Source organism: Cheilinus undulatus, linkage group 9 (genome assembly GCF_018320785.1).
Source record: "Cheilinus undulatus linkage group 9, ASM1832078v1, whole genome shotgun sequence".
Classification (NCBI taxonomy): Eukaryota; Metazoa; Chordata; class Actinopteri; order Labriformes; family Labridae; genus Cheilinus; species Cheilinus undulatus.
The window spans coordinates 18,197,337-18,216,608 of NC_054873.1; the positions used below are offsets into that span (position 1 = coordinate 18,197,337).

The 19,272-nt window shown below is 38.2% G+C and overlaps 1 protein-coding gene across 1 annotated transcript; it reads left to right on the forward strand.

Moving 5' to 3' along the window:
* Positions 1–8,266: 8,266 nt before the first annotated feature.
* Positions 8,267–17,444, forward strand: LOC121514566 (neuroepithelial cell-transforming gene 1 protein-like). Its single transcript, XM_041794717.1, has 12 exons — positions 8,267–8,564; positions 10,274–10,340; positions 10,507–10,566; positions 10,689–10,796; positions 10,901–11,068; positions 11,151–11,213; positions 11,333–11,429; positions 11,881–11,957; positions 12,048–12,305; positions 15,285–15,455; positions 15,545–15,731; positions 16,498–17,444. The coding sequence occupies exons 1-12, from the start codon at positions 8,431–8,433 to the stop codon at positions 16,827–16,829; spliced, it is 1,722 nt and encodes a 573-aa protein (XP_041650651.1). The 5' UTR covers positions 8,267–8,430; the 3' UTR covers positions 16,830–17,444.
* Positions 17,445–19,272: the final 1,828 nt, after the last annotated feature.

Sequence of the window (19,272 nt, forward strand, 5' to 3'; positions counted from 1 at the left end):
TGATGACTCCAGACAAAACTGTCAGAGAGTTCAAGGAACAAATTGATGAGTGCAGTTTCTGAGGATGCCCCCCAGAGTCTCTCATCATCCCTCTTTGTTGACTTAAAGCACTGACCGATCTGAGGGGGTGTTGAATTTAATTTCCTTTCTCTTTATTCATCCAGGGAAGGTTCCTGTGTGATGTGGTAAAACTTAATAGTGGTTTTCTGAATGAAAGCATGCTTTATCTCATTTGTTTGTGTCTGTTTATTATTTGTACAGATTTAGTCAAGATTTACTGAACCTGGTAAAATGACTGAGGAGGAGGTGTGGTGATCACTGTCAAATGATAGCCCTTCCAACTCCTTCAGCACTTGTTTAGATGAAGCTATCAGGGGTATCATATGAGTCATAGCTCCTTTACTGGATGTATTACCTGATACAGAAATGATGCATATGCAATCCCAGTAATCTCCCAGTTAGTTCACTAGTTAGTCGCTTGCTCTGTTGTAAAGCTGTTGCAGCTGTTTTCTTTAATTTTCATTTTATTTTATTTTTTTATTTTCAAGGTTATTTACCAATCAAACTAAAATGTCATCCAATGCTCTTGACTTGTTTTAAGCAAGCAAACAACCCAGCCACTTTGTTTCTTTGAGACTGTCCTATTTTTAAAGGTCACATAATCTACCCTTTAAAGACAAGTCTATATTGGTCTCAGAGGTCACCAAACATGCCTGTGAAGTCTGTTTCAGAAAGAAAACACACTCCAGTACTGGATTTTTGCATGTTTGAAAACCCCTCTGTTTCAGCCCTGCTCTGAGCGTGCTGGTTCTGCGTCTGTGGCTTTAAATGATGATGAGCTGTGTGACTCCACCCCTGACCACGCTCCTCTCAGGAAATGGATGTGGCTCTCCTGATCCTCCTCTTAGCAGCCAGCTGAGAGGAGGATCAGGAGAGGAGGGCGGAACTTTCCTCGCAACCACGTCTGGGGTGGAGCTAACTCCCCACATGACATCATGTAGGGAAAATCTGAGAACGGCCTATTTCAGCACACATTTTCTGGAAGGTGGAGAAAGAGAGGGGGGAGGGGATGGATTTTTCTGGTACTGGCAGGTGACACACATTTTTGTTAGAAAAGCCTGAAAAGGTGATTTTTGCCTAATATGTCCCCTTTAAGTTTTGTGTCCCAAGTCCCAACAAATATCTATAAATCATCCCAGTTTTAAACAGCTGGCTGCAGCTTAGCTAGCCCAGCTTCTCTGACTGTCATGTCAAAAAGGAAGTCATTGTTCTCCTAAAAGCTCCATTAGAGTTACAGCTTCCTTAGAAGAGCACTAGGCAACTCATACCCTGTGTTTTGCATACAGAGCTCAACTATTGGCTCTGGTTCCGGATGTAAATTTCCTATTCAAATCCTTACAAAAATCCTTGTGTGCAATTTTAATGCATGAGCCAAGCCTACCAGCCACCTGAATACTCATGACAGTTACACTCTTAGATTCCTCTGTTAGATTCCTTTTATTTATTGTTAAGGATAGTTTTTCCAACTTTCAAACCATACTTGGCCTTTTTATGTGGAGAATGTTGCAAACACCAAATATGCTTTTGTGTGTTTTGCACTGAGGAGAGGTTTCTGTGTAGCCCCTCTGCCCTGAAGCCCAGATCAGTTTGATCAGTCTGTGATCAAATTAGAGTGTTTATGTTGGAAAGTTTAAAAATATGGTCACCCTATTCATAGCCTGCATGGTTTCCCTCTCTCAGGCATCTTCTATTTAAAAAGGTTGTTTAACATGTTTTTTCAATGAGAGTTGGAGACCATGAAAGATAAAACTCTTATTTCTATCACCGTAAGCAAAGCTACAAGACCCAACAACTAGCTAAGCCAGACGTGAGGATTGCAAAGCTCTGACCAGATTTTTTTTAAAAACCTTTTAACATCATTAGGATGAATTTTTCACAGTTTTGCCCTAGTGAGGTTAGGGTTTTTTTTTTTATGTCAATAGCAAGCAAGCTTAGCTTAGCACATGGTAAGCTAGCAATGCTTAGTCCAGGTTAGAAAACTGTACTTTAAAACTCCTTGTCTCATCTATTCTAGACCTGGAGTATAAAAAGACAAACTGTGACAGTCACCTGCCAGCAGGGCCTGCTGTTGTGTTTTGCCCCTTCTTTCCGTGTCTGTCTCTTTGCAGGTAAACCTGTCAACCTGTGTGCTCTCTGCTTCCTTAGCCTCTCCTCGTCAACTTGAGGCACCATGCTTTATTTAACAGTTCAGTTTAACACCACATGCACCCAACAAATAATACACCTTTTCATCATTTAGTTGAACCTGATTCTGTCAGGTTCCTGGCAGGCACAGAGCATTCCCCTTGTTGTCTTTAAACCATTTTCGTGAAGCTCTTGCAGTATGCTTCTGCTCACCATCTTGCTGGAAAATAAATCTTCTTCTAAGCCGTAGTTCTCTTGTAGACAGGATAAAATTGTCCTCCAGGATTTTCCAGTATTTTGCTGCATTCATTTTATCCTCTACCTTTACAAGCTTTCCAGGGCCGGCTGCTGAGAAGCATCCCCACAGTGTGATGCTGCCACCACCATGCTTCACAGTAGGGATGGTGTGTTTGTGGTGATGTGCAGTATCAGCCAAACATTGTGTCTTGCTAGATGACCGAAAAGTACCATTTTGGTCTCATCAAACCAAAGAACTTTCTTCCACTTGACCACAGAGTCTCAGACATGCCTCTTGGTGACCTCTGGTGGTGATTTAATGAGTTTTCTTCAACACTGATTTTTTTCTTTGCCACTCTCCCATAAAGCATTGACTGGTGAGAAACCTGGGCAACAGTTGTTGTATGCATCTCCCATCTCAGCTGCTGAAGCTTATAACATCTTCAGAGTAGTCATAGGTGTCTCTCTCACTAGTCTCCTTCTTGCATGGTCACTCAGTTTGTGAGGACGACCTGTCTAGGCAGATTTGCACATGTGTTATTCTTTTCAAAAACCTCTTCTCTGAGTTGCTTGGACACATTCAGTGCACTCAGGTGATCCCCGTTTCCCCACTAGTGAGACTACTAGCACCCATGACTGTTGTTTTGATAATACTTCAGGCATATAAATCCATCACAGCATGCTTACAAAGCAGTCTTACGTTGACATAATGGTGTTATGTTTAAGTAAACTAATGTGCAGCTCAAAGATACACGGCCAAGCTAACCGAGCTAAGTCAAAATGCTTCAAAATACACATTTAAGTACTCACACATTTGTTCTGTAAAGATATTTTTTACCCTAAGGATTCATATTTCAAGATATGAGGCTATCTTCAGTCCTCTCATTGACGTCATAGTCTGCAAGTTCATTTCTCCCAAATTGTTAAACTGTTTTCTTCAAAAACATCCTCTTCACTGTGTAAATGTCTGCTTTTTCTGCCTGCTTTTCTTCTGGTGTAAAACTGTAATGTTGTTTGTGACATCTAGAGGAAGACTCTGACGCTGCCCTGCTGACCCACGAGGTGGATGACCAGACAACCAGAGGGTTTCTCCCATGCTTTGCTGACACTGCCCCTCCAAAAGTATCCATCTGAGCTTCGTGAAGTGCCTCTGGGTCGCTGGCTTTCGATGTAACCACCCCCTCTGCTGTTGGCTCATAGAACAGGCTATTACACAGTGAAAGAAGAAATCACAGGGCAGCTTTTTACTCCTGTCTGCTTTCAATTAGAAACACAGGGCTCACAGACCTATACCCCACAGTATCAGTAATCCCTTTTGTATGCTGCATGTGTTACACTGACTGTTTTAATTGGCATGATGTGCTTTCTATTTTAGCATGTTGGTTTAAAGACTGCACTCAGAAACTGACTTCATTTGGTGACATAGATGTTTGCTGTGAGTCTCTAGCACCATATGAAATCAGTGTTGTGGGATGTGGACGATCGTCATGTACATACTCTATATATGAATAAACTGAAATATGAGATGCTCTTGTGATGCCATAAAGTAGGTCACATTTGTATACATTACTGCACTCGCCTGCTTCATTCACTAACTGGTGAGAGCTGCTGCCCTGCTTCTTAGTTAATGTTTTCCTCATCTGTGTTTTTAAATCAGCCCTAGATGTACTAATATGAATGACATTTAGTGATTGATTCTTAACCTGTTTGCTTGGTCGTTTGATGTGTTATACATGAGGTTAACTAGGGCAGTTAGAGGGAATTTATACTGTAGCCAGAATTTTTGTGACCTTTTACTGTGGCAGTGACTGATGTAAGGGTGTTTTCTCACATAAAAGAACGATTAACATTATATCCTCTGTCTGATTTTACTTTACATTTCTAGAAAAACTAACAATGAGGTTTTATTCTTGCTTTGATGTATATATTTGTACTTTAAAAAGTGGCAGAACAGGATTACAGCATGTACAGAACTTTAGGTCCTCTTAGCTACATTTTTAAAAGATGTAAAATTTCACAATTTCAAATGCTAACAACAGCAAATGAGCCACACAAAAAGATACAAGCAGCTGCAAATAAGCCTGAAAACTGATCGGAGTAGTTTACCCTCTGACATAGCAAATAGCCAAACGGAGTTCAGAATTTTGGGGTGAAATATCAGATTTCTAGAGTTGGCACAGCCTCCTTTGACCACCCCTGCTGTACGCCCTTGAATTTATATACTTAATGTTTGCAAGCCAACCCAAATGAGATTTGGGTAACTTATCATCATCAAGCTTTTTTCTCCCCTTACACTAAAGTTAAAGTTGATTCTTGAACACAGTAAAGGAGGAGTTCATCCATTTATGACCTCCGAAAATGGCCCAAATTTCTCTACATTTCTCTCTGCTAATATAGCAGATTTCCTGGAGTTAGAGAATGAGCCCATGAGGCTTTTTTTGTAGCTCTCTTTAAACCATAAGCCCAAACATCATACATGTAGTTAATTCCAAAGGGGTACAAAAGCAATGCACATGCTGAATTTGGTGAGTCTGGGGGCAAATTCGAACCGCCAAATTTTCTGTTGTTTTGGCAGATAAGTGGCAAATCCCACAATGTCCCTTTTAACCAACAGAGTGCCTGAAAGAAAATAAAAGATGAACAAAGTCATACTAATAAATGGTCTTAATGACCAATGTAGCTCCAGTTTGCTACCAGTGGCCAGCATAAGCAAAGAATCTAATCAAACAAAAAACAGCCATAGTAGCAAATATGTCCAGTTTTAACTTCCACTGTATAATCATATGGATTCACTCTTAACCCAATAAGCCGTAAGCTATTTCTTAACCATTTTGTCTCGCCCAGACTTACTGTCTTAATAATCTTGTAAGACATCAACCCTGTCGTGCTCAGTCAAGCTCTAAATATATTTTTTTTCCTGAACAACCTGGAATATTTAAGAATATGTGTCCAGAAGAAATGTAACTTAAATTTTCAAAAAAGTAATCCGACTATAAAGACAAACGAAAAACTGAACAGAAATTAAAGCTCAAAGATTTTTATGTGTGACACACAGTAAACAACAATGACTAAGACTTTTTATTCACAGACTTATTCTCCCATCTCTTTGGGACCAAAAAAATAAAAAAATAATCATTCTGTGACAAAAAGTCTTCAAAATATTGACAAATTTACAAAAAAAGGTCCTTGTGCTTCTTTGTATTGGTTCTATTTATGCCACCATTCAAAGCAGCTCCTGCAGTGACACAGAGGGCCACATCACAGGCTCTCTGTCTCTCTATTATGAGCTATACAGGCCGTCTCCACTAGGATCTGAGCAGTTAGAATCTTGTAGTTTGACAAACGATGTAACGGCCTGCCATTGGTTTCCTAGGCCTGTTGCAAGTATTGTGTGATAAAATGGTGGCTAGCATTAGCTGCTAGCAGCATATATGGTTGTAAAATGATTAAGAATTGATAAATACAACATTTAGTGTCAGATTTAATGGTGTGGTTTCAATATTTGAATACCCCAGAAAGTCACCCATTCACCAGACTCACTAGAAAAGCTTCTGTAAGGCCTACAAGAGCATGGATAGCTTCACTGGAATGTCAAAACAACTACCTACAAGAGGGAAAACATGCAGTGCTATGATTTATGGCAAAAAATTTAACTTTTTATAACTTCTTGTACATGACAATGTTGGTCTCAGGGTGTTGCTTACCTGTCATTCCATTACACAGTTAACTCTTGCATAATCTTGTTCATGATACTGAAATATACTTTTAGTTTTTTGTTCCATATAAAGGAAGCCACAGTTTGAAATTTCAATAAAGGTACTGTATTTAAAGGTATTACATAATTATATCTTTTGGTTTCCAAGTACTTTTTAGATTTGAGAGTATGTCATAGATGAAATAAATCACCATTAAGCATCATGATAAATAAGCTTCAGCGTAATAACGTGTCCTTGCTCTCTTTTATTACTGTCACTTGTACTCTGAAAACTGCAGATTACTACTTTATTTCCTCTGAGCTCTTAAGGTTTCTATCTTCACTGTATCAATAGAAATGTCAGGATTCAGTGTGCCCTCTGTTCTTGAAAATGTATTACATAAGGAAAGCTTGTCAGTGTTGTATAAAATGAACTAAATAAAAAATGTTCAAATAACTTCTACTTGAGAGTGAAGAGTTTGTGACCTTGTTAATGCAGAGTCCATTCAGTAGCTGTTATGAAACATTTTATTTATCAGTTCATGATAGTTATGAAACTGAGTTGTATTTCGTCACTAAAACCATTCAAAAGCCTTAAAGATGGCATCAAATAGGAAAAGGTGTGGAAGAAGAGCAATGCAAACATTTGACAACACTACCCAGAGTTCATTACATACAAATAGCAGCCTCCACATGGACTGAATGTTGAAATCCAGTGTGTTATATTTAAACATAAATATAAAAGACACTACTGTTAATGCAATGAAGTGAACACGTCTGACCATGCAGGGCTCCCTTTGAGAACTGGAAGTTACAGAATAGATTTTGTGGTGAGACTCTTATTGAACATTTCCACGCATTTGTAGTTTCCTAAGACTTTCCAGTGATGGTACTGTACCCATCTCCTGGTCCATAATGGGTGATGTAAAAACTCTCTCTCTCCCCCTTAGCTTTACCAATACACCACAGCAGTGATGTCATGCTCCATATTTCATAATACAGACAAGTATATTGATTAAAATGTAATGGACAACCCCACTGAGAGGATGATGTGCTTATGAAGGCCGGAGCTATAAGGTCCAAGGAGCCTATCCTGTCTACTTTGACTGACGGTCATGTCATCCTATAGGGGGCTGTCAAACAGACTCACATAGTAATGTCTTATTTTTACGCCAAGGTGGAGGTGGAAGGAGGTTCATTACATAATTTTACTCTCATTTATCTACACTCAGAATTATCAAGAAAAACGGGAGAAACCTGGGCTTGTGTTGTTGCAAAAGGTCTGAATATTCATGTGAATGTGTTATTTAAGTTTTTCTTTTTTAATTTAATTGGTTTGCAAAAAATTCGGAAATGCTGTTTAAACTCTGTCATGATGGGGTACTGAGAATTTTTTTCAACTGTAGCATCAGGCTCGAACTTAACAAAAATTTTTAAGTGATGGGAGCCTGAATACTTCTGAATGCACTGTAAATGTATTATGTATCAGATAAATGAATTTATTATATTTATTAAATACTAATGCTCTTTTACTGAAATAAAAAAAATAGTTGCTTTGTTGTGGGTCAAAAGCAATCTGCATGAGGGAAATTTACAGAAATACAACACAGTAATTCCTGAATCAAAAAAAATGAAAGAGGACATGCATCCACAATATATTTCTTATTCTGCTTTCCAATAGACAACAGAATTATTTAAATATGTATGGATGTATGTGTCTGTTTGAAGCTCTGTAAAGTGCAACTGCATATTCTCTATTTTTGTAAAATATAAAACGTGTTTGTTATCATTCAAGTTGTAAAAAGCAGACATTTCACTGTTTCTTTGTCCATGAACATTTTTTTAATAATCTGAGTCAGGTTTAAAGTACCATAAATTAAATGTCAAATTCTTTTCTCAAATAAACACCAACAAAACAAAACAAAAACATGAAACGAAAAGTCGTTATACCTGAAAACATTGTGTTTAAGATTTTCTGATCATAATTATTGCATTTATTTCTTATTATCTCTATGAACGACAAAACATGTGGCTTTGCTGGCGTAAATATCTCTTATCTGAGCGACATTCGAGACCCTTTGGCTCCTCCCACCATGTTGTATCCTAGCAGCGGAGCCCCGAGCCCTCTCCTGATTGGTTCTTTTCCAAGAATCCGCCGTATTCAAACTTCCGTCGTGGTGTGTGTCTGTTGTCATCGATCGTCCCCTTTCTTTGTACATATCGGGTCAGTATTTGAACGTAAAACTTCGTTTTCATCCGTTTAATCTTAGCGTAGGGACTTGCACAGGATATTTGAAAACGAAACCTAATGCAAAATGGAGGAAAATGAAGAAGTAAGTGTAAATAAAAAGCCGAAACTGCGTAGGATGTCATCTAGGACGTCGACTACCAGTGTCATCAGCGCTGCAGAGCTTTCTCCACAAACACTGAGGAGAAACAACTCTAAGAAGTGAGTACATAACTTGGAAATGAAATAATACAACATGTTGATTTAATCTACTGGAATCTCTTTAAAAAGTCTAAGAATATAAAAGCATATGTCGAGCTAACGTTACTGTGTTTGTAAACGGTGACGGGTAAATGGTAAAGGATGCGTTCAAGTGCAACTCGGACGCCATAATTTCGATGTGACCACGATTGTTTCCTGTAGTGCTGGTTTCTGTGCCAGGGAAATTGCAATGCCGACATATACATGTAAGTGCATGCTGGTATCATCAAGGGAGACCGAATCAGAGATGTGTTTCATTTAAACAATACTTAAATGCAAAGCATGAAATGAGTCTGGAGTAATTTTTGTCAAATAATATTTTTTAAAAGTGGAGAAAAATGTACATGTCATCATAACATTGCAATATGCTTTCATACTGCTCTGTTTACAATGGGCAAAAACTCAACAATGGATTTACAATTCAAGCAGACACCTGTCACATAACAGTTTTATATTTATATTTTTTTATTTTTATTTTTTACTTGAGTTACTGGCTAATCATCAAAGCCTTTAAATCAGTGGTACTGTTAAGGATGTAAAGATATCTTGCACTTCAGTTAAAATCAACAAGGTAAAACTAAAATAGACTAAACAAAAAAAAAATAATATTTAAGGTCTGTCTTTTTAGCTGCAAATATTGAAAGCTCATTTGTAAGGTATTATCCGTGTTTTTTTTTGTTTTGTTTTGTTTTTTTCTAAATAAAGACAACAAGTGTTGGTTTATTAGTTGCCATACAGATTTGAAATCTAAAGGGTATATATATATATATATATATATATAAGATATACCTCAATTCTTTGAACGTTAGCCAGTTTTGTAAGCAAGGTGTGTTCGCATTGTTAACTCTGTATGCCTGTATTTGCTTTTTCAGACTTTGAAAAATGCTGACTTGATTATTATCTGCAGCTAGAGTTGAGAAAATACCCATTGTTTATGTTAGCTTCAGCTGCTGTGTGCCTAGATTGCAGAACTTGTGATAACAAAGTGCTAGAATAATATAGGAATCCGTTAACCTTTAGAAAATGTTATCATTGTCTCTGATTGCATGCTCTCCTGCCTTTTTCAGCCACAAACTACATCCAAATATCTTTGCCATGACCTATATGCATAATTCTGTTATTTTCTACTTGATTTTAGAACAGGGGAACAAGAAATAAGTTGTGTAGCGATGCACTCAGCTGACCTTGGCCTAGTCAGCACCTACAGGGAGTTATTCCCTAAGAAGGAGACTTTGTTTCTCTCTGCTGTGGCGTTGTTCTGTCACTATGGCTGACTTTTTTCCTGCTGCAGTGAGCAGCTAGACTCCTTGTATGGTTTTAAATGCTAACACTCAAGCTGTCATGCATGGCATTCACCTTATTGAAAGATATCCTTGACCAGAACCCAAACTGCATAATAGTTCACAAGATAAGATAATAAAAACGAGTATTCTCTATCACTGTCTTTCCTGGAATCATTTGATGAAACTGTCACGAACAAGAAATAACCTAGGGCAAGGATTTGGGGTTGCTGGAGTTCAGTCCCATTTAAGTAGACTTGACTGACTTTGTTTCGTCTACCCCTAGAAGACACATACAGTGGAGTATTTCTTCCCTTCATGCTACAGTCAAATAGATAAAGAGTTGCTTGTTTATGTCAAATCTTTGCTTATTTGTCTTATTTCCTGCAGACCTCCATTGCAGAGAGGTGGCTCCTTCACCTTTCTTACTCCTGGGACTCCTTGGGACTTCAGTCTAGTGAGTCAATTTTTAGCCATGCATGTGGGTGTTTTTTCCTAACTTTCTGTGCATGTATCACCATCACATAGGATCCATGTAGCTTTGAGTATTTTGGGCTTTTAATCATGACCGTTATTTGAGAAGTTTTGCAAAGTAACCACTCCATATTATTGTGTTCTTGCAGAAGAGAAAGCGTAAAGAGAAAGATGATGACACCGTAAGTCTGTCCAGCTTTGACCTAAAGGTGAGCATCACCACTACTGCAGATCTATTGAACTCTTAGTGCTTACTTTTCAGACTAACCCACTTTGTGGTGCTTTGTTTTACAATAGAGTTAAGCTGAAGATCTATTTCCTTAATTTCCAGGAACCTAGTAACAAGCGTGTGCGACCCCTTGCTAAAGTTTCATCTTTAGTCAACTTAATTTCTCCGTCCAAGAATGGAGCAGTGCGCCGCTTTGGTCAAACCATCCAGGTAGATATGATACTCCAGTGCCCTATACTGTACAAATTTACCAGTGTTTAAATGAAATCAAGAATACTCTGTGTCTGACTGTCTGAATATTTGTGTTTCCCTAGTCCATGTCTTTACGTAGTGACACCAAGTCACCAGGGACGTCCCTGAAAACAAGCAGCAAGGCAGCAGGTCCCACTCCCACAAAACGCAGAAACAGTACACTTTGGTCAGAGACGCTGGATGTCCATCAGAAGAGCACATTCTCCACTAAAGAGATCAAGAGACAAGAGGTTTGACTCTATTTTAAGTATAGATCTTAGTAAAGGTAGAATAAGAAGAAACTCACGTCCGGTCTTTGTGATTCTTCTCCAGGCGATTTATGAGCTTTACAGGGGAGAGCAGGATCTCATCGAGGATCTCCAACTTGCTCGAAAGGTACAAACTTTTATCTTTTTTTATTTTAAATCTAACATACAAATTAAAGTGTTTATGGAATAAGACCTTTATGTACTCACAGTGCTGTTTTGTGTTTTTTTTTTTATTATTATGACCAGGCTTACCATGATCCGATGCTGAAGCTCTCCATCATGACTGAGGGGGAACTAGCTCACATATTCGGAGACTTAGATGCATACATCCCTTTACATGAGGGTGGGTTTCTTCTAACTAAGGTTGTGAAAATGTTTAACATTTTATACTTTTTGATACCATGTTTTGAAATAATGCAGTGTCTGTTATTTTACTGATGGACTGTACCAACAAGAACTGGAGCTCTTAAAAAGTACAAATCTTAAGTCATATTTTAACAAAAAAGCTGTTGCAAGCAAAACAGATAACTTTTTGAATTGCACAATATATATGCATGTAATTGAGACTGTGCAGAAGTTTGCAAACAAGAGATTACTGAAGTTTGGTTGCATATGCCCTCTTTTTGGAGTGATAACAAAACAGGTATCAATATCATCCGAATTAACTTGTATCATATCAAAGTTTAAAATTCTGCTATCCTAATGACTCTAGTCCAAACTATTCCTGAACTGACTGAAGTTTCTAATGTATTTCTAATGAGTGTTTTCATACATTGGTGTGCCTTCATTTGCAGACTTATTGATGAAACTGACAGAGGAAACTGGCCCTGATGGAACAGTAGCTGAAATTGGACAGATAGTCATAGACTGGGTATGTATTTCATTTGTTTTTGACTTTTCCTCATTATCTCCTCAACAATGAATGCAATAAAAGAGTGCAACTTCAATTGTTTCTTTTCAGCTGCCAGGTCTAAATGCTTACAAAGATTACTGCAGCAACCAGCTTGCTGCCAAAGCCCTGCTGGACCAGAAAAAGCAGGACAAGCTGGTGCAGGATTACCTGCAGCGCTGTCTGGAGTCTCCTTTCAGCAGGAAGCTGGACCTCTGGAGCTTCCTGGACATCCCACGATCACGGCTGGTGAAATACCCTCTGCTGCTGCGGGAGATCCTCAGACACACACCTCCAGATCACCCAGATGTAGCCAGTCTGGAGAGAGCTGTATGTTATCCACATAACATTGTGCAATCACAGTCAGTGCCTGTAAAAGTATTCACCCCCTTGGATAATTTACCCTTTACCAATTTTATAAGTTTTAAATTATAACAAGACTGGCCATAAGGTCAATATAATTTGGGTTTTTTGACTAAACAATGACAAAAAAAATCCTCAGTGTCAAAGTGAAAACAGATTTCTACAAAGTAGTGTCAATTAAACAAAAACATGCAGTTTAAAATAAGTGACTGCATAAATATTCACCCCCTGACTGACCTAATTTAACAGAGGTCCAGCTGATTGACGCTAGTAATCAGGATCGCCTGAGTGCAGTGAATGTGTCTCAAGTGATAGAAGTAGTAGTAGTATAAAGACACCTGTGTCTGGAAGATCCAGTCACTGGTTAATCAGTATTCTTAGCTACCATTACACCATGAAGACAAAAGAACACTTCAAGCACCTCAGAGAAAAGGTAATTGAAGAGCACAAGTCAGGGGATGGAAACAAAAAAGATGTTGGTCATCAGACAAGATGCTATGTTTGGCAGACACTAAACATTGCACATCCTCACAAACATACAGTCCCCAATGTAAAGCATGATGGTGACAGCATCATGCTGTGGGGATTCTGCTCAACAGACAGCCCTGGAAAGCTTGTAAATGTAGAGGATAAAATGAATCTGGCAAAATATAGGAAAATCCTGGAGGACAATCTTATTCAGTGTGCTAGAGAACTATGGTTTGGGAGATTTATTGTCCAGCAAGACAATGACCTGAAGCATACAGTGAAACATGCACAGAAATGGTTTAAAGACAACAAGGTGAATGTTTTGGAGTGGTAGAGTCAAAGCCCGGACCTCAACCCAATAGAGAATTTGTGGCTGGACTTGAGAAGGGCTGTTCATGCCCAATCCCTCTGCAACCTGACAGAGCTTGAGCAATTTAGCAAAGAAGAATGGAGTAAAATTGCAGTGTCCAGATGTGCAAACCTGATTGAGACCTATCCACACAGGTGAATCTACTAATTACTGACTTGAAGAAAGTGAGTATTTATGCAGTCACTTAGTTTACATTACGTTTTTTATGTAATTCATTTTACTTTGAAGGAATCTGTTTGCACTTTGACGTTGAAGAGTTTTTAAAATCTTTTTTGTTGTTGTTGTTTTAAAAAAAAAAGCCAAATTATATTGACCCTGATCGATTTATAAAATCAATGAAAGGGTAAAACTTCCAGTGGGGTAAATGCCTTTTATAGCCACTGTAGGTTTACATGCACTGATAAGTCAAGCTACAGTTTTAGCTTGAACTATAACTGAACTACTGTCATTGTCCCAGTATACTTACAGTGCATACAATGCAGTACATACACGTATAGTAAGGGATTGATTTATTGATGGGAGCATGCCTGCTATGGGAGATGAGTTTGGCCTCCTTTAAGTGAGTTAATGTGACCCATCTCCTTTTGGCCTTGCTAACAAGCTGTAATCTGGTTGTAAATAACACTGTCAAATGATACATTTCCATACATTTTGTATCGTTTGAGACGCCATATACTTCAGAAAGGAAATGCCGGAGTTTGCCGGTACAACGATTTTCCAGTTTTGGAAGTTATATCCGTAAAATACCCACATTACAAACATTACAGACTGAAAAAAAAAAACATAAATAAAACGGAAAGAAAGGTCTGAAGTCTAATACAGGATTAAATTATGCATAGATGCGTTCTAGAGGTAGTTACACCTACAGTGGCCTGCTTTAGCTTTTGCTAAACTAACATTGCTCTGCTAGCTACATAATTAAGGTTATGACATAAGTCAATGTAGTGAAGTTAGCTTTAGCAATGTAAGCTTTTGCAAATGTAGCTAAAGCTATGTTTGCAACTTAGATGCGTAGCTTACATAATCAATGTAGCTGCTTTGGGATCTTAGCCTTAGCTTTGTTCGCTATATAGCTTACGCAGAAAACGGAGCTATGTAAACTTGGCTAGCTGCGTTGGAATGTTTTAATGGAGGACAAGCTTTTTTCTGTAAACCAACGGTTTACTTGATTTTATTAAACGTTTTGTAATAGGCTTTGAAAGAATAGTTTTTAACTTTTGGTTTCCTAACCCTTACAGTAACCCTTACTCTAACCATTAACAGACGTTAAATCTAGTTTTATTCTAAAAGTTTTAGTGTGTATTTCTGTTGTGAGATACACGGCGTCTCAGGCCACTCATGAGTGTGGCCATCAGAAATTAACAGGCTGCAGTCAGACTGTGTTGGTGCCTTTTGGTTGGTGTTGATTTTGGCGCCCCCTGTGAAAAAAGCAGTGCATTGTATCTTTTCAACCTAATGCAGTTAAACGTTAACCCCATTCACCATGTACTGCAAATGGCTGCTTCACTGCTCTGAATATGCTTGTATGCTTATGACACCGACTCGGTTTTGAACCACTTTTCTTCCTCTTTAGGTTGGAATTGTGCATTTAAAGAAAACAGGAAGTAGTCTGTAAAGAAAATAACTCTTACTGAGAACTGGTGTGACTTTAAACAATCCCCAGTAAGGACAACAAGTGACTGATGGAGACGGGCAAAGAGACACACAGACTGCAAATCTGTCTCACAACAATCACTGGAGGCTTAGAGCTTAACTTCCGTATTGCAGCTACTAGATGTGCAAACTCCATACAACAAAAACTGATGGTACCAAAAGAGTGATAAAGCTACACAGAAACAGCGTATTGTGGGAGATTTTTTTAAAACAGACTGAAGCCAAACTGCTATATACTGAATTTTACTGCATTTTCCAACAAATTCTTCTACTGATAGTCTTGCTTACTTTTAAGAGTCCAACAGGGGCATCAGTATTAGTTTCAGTCTGTTAGATAACCAGTTAAAACTCCTTACAGGAGCTCTAAATTTAGTAAATGACTTGGACTTTATCACATAAATTATTTAGTCTAGCTTTTTACCACACAGCTGACTAATAGATCTTTATTTATCCAGATCATCATCATCCAGGAGATTCTTTCTGACATCAACATCAGGAAAGGGGAGTCTGAGTGCCAGTATTACATCGACAAACTGGAGTATCTGTTTGAAAAGCAGCGGGACCCTCTCATAGACAGCTGTAAGATACTGCTGTGTCACGGAGAGCTTCGAAACAAGAGTGGCTTGGTAAGAAAATAAGATTTACCCTTTGCTTGTTACCTTCCACATAGATGTTACAGTCTTGGGTTAAAATAATGTGTTGGTTCCTTTTTTAGAGGCTGCATGTGTTTCTGTTCTCTGAGCTCCTGGTTTTGACCCGGCTGGTTACACGCAATGACAGGAGCTGCTTCCAGGTGTATCGACAGCCCATCCCAGTGCGAGACTTGGCTCTGGAAGACCTGCAGGATGGAGAGATCCGCATGGGAGGATCCTTTAGAGGGGCTTTCACCAATGGAGAGAAAGGTAGATTGTACTCCACCTGCTGGTAAAGCGTCTGCAGTGGCTCAGTTTTACTGTGGCATTTTTTCTTGTACATTTTCCTCTTGTTGTTTGTTTAAATTTTAAAAAAGTAGGGTTGCAAATTTTGATATAAGCGTAGCAGATTTTAACTTTAACTGGATGTCTTTCTTATAACTAAAAAAATATTTTATTGATTTTCAACTGCTCAGATGATTTTAAAATGCCACATCTGACTTGGGAAGATTTCTCTTCGTATCTGAGTTGGGTAACAACATATTAAAGAGAAGTTTATACTGAAAAATAATCCACAAGGACATGAATCAGAAGTTACTCACTCAGTGTAAGGGTGAAGGACATGTTGTATTTTATTCATCAGTTGTTTAACCTTTCCTAAATGTTCCCGAGTAATAATTATGATTTAAGATTGGACCTATAATTGACTTTGTTTTAATTTTTCTTGCTTTCAACAAATCTTTGGGAATAATTTAAGGTGTACAAGGTTCTGCTGACATTGTTTTCATAACTTGCACAATACAGTGTAAAAATGACAACTAGGATGGTAAATCTTCATTACACAGGAGCCCAATAAACAGTGATCTGGTCCACTGTTACATATGTATGCTATTTCAGGTTGTGTAGGGCAAGTTCCTGGTATAATCAGGGTTTGAAATTCTGATTGCAGGCGCACATTTTTGTTTGAAGTGGTTAAATGACATTTTGTTTACATGAGTCTAAAGAGCCCAATTAACTGTAATTTTCTCCTTTATAGCCAAGAACATGTTTCGTGTCCGCTCTCTGGATCCATCCCACGCACAGTCTCACACCCTGCATGTAAACGACATCTACCACAAGCAGCAGTGGCTCAACTGCCTACGCACTGCCATGGCCCAGCAGCAAAAGGCTCCACCCAGAGATGAGCAGGGAGAAAATGTCCGGGGTAAACGTCGCTCCTCCACTATCTCGACCCCCGTCTGTGACAAAGAGATAGATGAGAACTGTCCACCTGTCACAGGCCCTAAACTGAGGCCTCAGACGCTCTCCAAAACCAGACTGGAGCAGAAGTTTCAAGGCTCACTAAAGAGGAAGGAGACTGGCGTGTAGAAGTTGAACAGGAACAAAGGCTTAATCTCAGACACTTCCTGGTTGTTAACGTGTCTGATGGTGAATTTTCATTCAACCAACCACTATTTTTGTGTTTTTGTCTTTGTAGCTGCACTGAAAAAGCATTATCAATCATTTCCGTCCAAATGTCCATCAGATTGTAGTCTTTTAAAAAGTGTAATTAGTTTACAAAAAAGTAACGTGAAAATGTGACTGAAATGCCTGTTTACACCACATTAATGTGTGTGGAATTAGGGTTTTTATGTGTCTACCTAAGTTTCAAAAAAACTTTATTTTTTTTTATTAGTCCAGTGGTCACCCTTTTAAAACTTTTATAGTTTTTTAAAAAAAATCAGTACATTCATATTTGTAGTCCAGATGTGTGCAGTTGTGTTATCTGGATCAAGATAAGAGAGCATGAAGCAGAGGACTCATCATTAACTCAGTTGTTTGTACCAGAAATGACTGGAGAACTTCTAATTTGATGTAAAATTACACAGCAAAACAACCATGGATATCTTGAGATGAAAATATTTATCTGGAATATATGGATAAGTCCAGATTTATTCAATGAAAAGTTGTCCATTGAAGAAAAAATAAAACACAAAGTTTGTATATGCTACACTGTCAACAGTCTTGACTTTGAATGTTTGATTACACAACGTTCGATAGGTTGTACTCTGACCCGTCGCTTCCTTTTACTGCTGACTGATCTGTCTGTTGCAACATTTATGAGCCATACATCTGCTGAGAGCCAAAATCTGCTCCACTTTTAACTTCCAAATGTAGTTTTGACTTCAGAAAACAAAAAAACATTGATTGTGCAGTGACTGAGACATTCTTCACTTATTCTAAATGCCTTAATTTTCAACTAACTTTTAATCTCAAGCACTGTAACACCTGAGCCATGAGAAGAGTAAATAGTCCGGTGCCTATAAAAAGTATTCAACCCCTCGGATGTTTTAGCCTATTATTAATTTTATAAATTAATCATGGTTAATATTATTTGTCTTTTTTGACAAATAAACAACCAAAAAAACTATTTGAATTCATCGTGAAAACAGATTTCTATAAAGTAGTTTCAATTAAAGATATAAATGGTAAAATAAGTAAGTGTATAAATATTCACCTCCTTTAAAGTGATCTAGATCAACAGAGCTCCAGCCACTTAGTGCTAGTAATACCACAATTTGTGACATGGGGATCAGCTGAGTGTAGTAAATGAGTCTGAAGTGACTGTGGTATAAAGGACCCTGTGTCTGGAAGGTTCAGGATGCTTATATTCAGTCTGCTAGAAAACTACGGCTTAGGAGAAGATTTATTTTCCAGTAAGACAATGACCTGGACCTTACAGCGAAAGCTACACAAAAATGGTCCAAAGACAACAAGATGAATGTTCTGGAGTGGCCAAGTCAAAACCCAGACCTCAACCCAAGAGAGAATTTGTGGCTGGACTTGAAAAGGCCTGTTCATACCTGATCCCTGTGCAACCTGGCAGAGCTTGAGCAGTTTTGCAAAGAAGAATGGAGTAAAATTGCAGTGTCCATATGTGCAAGCCTGATTGAGACCTATCCACACGGACTCGGTGCTGTGATTGCAGCCAAAGGTGAATCTTCTAAAAACTGAATTGAACGGGGTAAATATTTAAACTCACTTATTTTACATCACATATTTTTATTTAATTGGTATTACTTTGTACAAATCTGTTTTCACTTTCACATTAAAGAAGTTTTTTGTTGCATTTTTATGTTTAAAAGAAGCCAAATTATATTGACCACAATTGATTTATAAAATCAATGAAAGTGTAAAACATCTAAGAGGGTGAATACTTTTTATAGGCAAACAAGATCTTTCTAGTGATCTTGATTGCTTTAGAACAGGGGTGTCCAAACTACAGAAATATATTAGGATGGTGGGGTCACTTACATATTCATTGCCATGAGGATTTTAAAGTTAGTAAGACTAATCCAATTTAAGTTGATATATGTTTAGTGATTGAGTATGCATAAATGGCTAGTTAATGGCTGACAGGGCAAATACAGAGTCCTTTTCAGGATTTCAGGGAGCCCCGTTTAGCCCTGGCTACCACTATCTCTGCCCCTGAAAAGTTGTTGGTGCTGCTGTTTGCTGTGGTAATCCATCAGGATATTATCTTCTTGTCAAAATGTTTGTTTACAGATTTAACAAGGTAGCACATCTTTGTTCTGAAAACAAGAAGTACAATATAGTTAAGCAGAAGCTTCATGTTTTAATGTGGGCCATATTTCATTTTATCTCTGGAATTTGCTGCTGGCCAATCAAAAAGGGGCTGCAGGCCACGTTTGGACCCCGGGCCATAGTTCGGACACCTCTGCTTTAGAAGGATATAGTGACGCATCATTACTGATGTCTGCTCGTTTCATGATCAGTTTAATATGCATCACAGGACCTATTAAGAAAGTAA

Coding starts and splice junctions, on each gene's coding strand:
- LOC121514566 (XM_041794717.1), top strand. CDS start 8,431: ATGGAGGAAAATGAAGAAGTAAGTGTAAATAAAAAGCCGAAACTGCGT. Junction 10,567..10,688: donor TGTCCAGCTTTGACCTAAAG/GTGAGCATCACC, acceptor CTTAATTTCCAG/GAACCTAGTAACAAGCGTGT. Junction 11,214..11,332: donor ATCTCCAACTTGCTCGAAAG/GTACAAACTTTT, acceptor TATTATGACCAG/GCTTACCATGATCCGATGCT.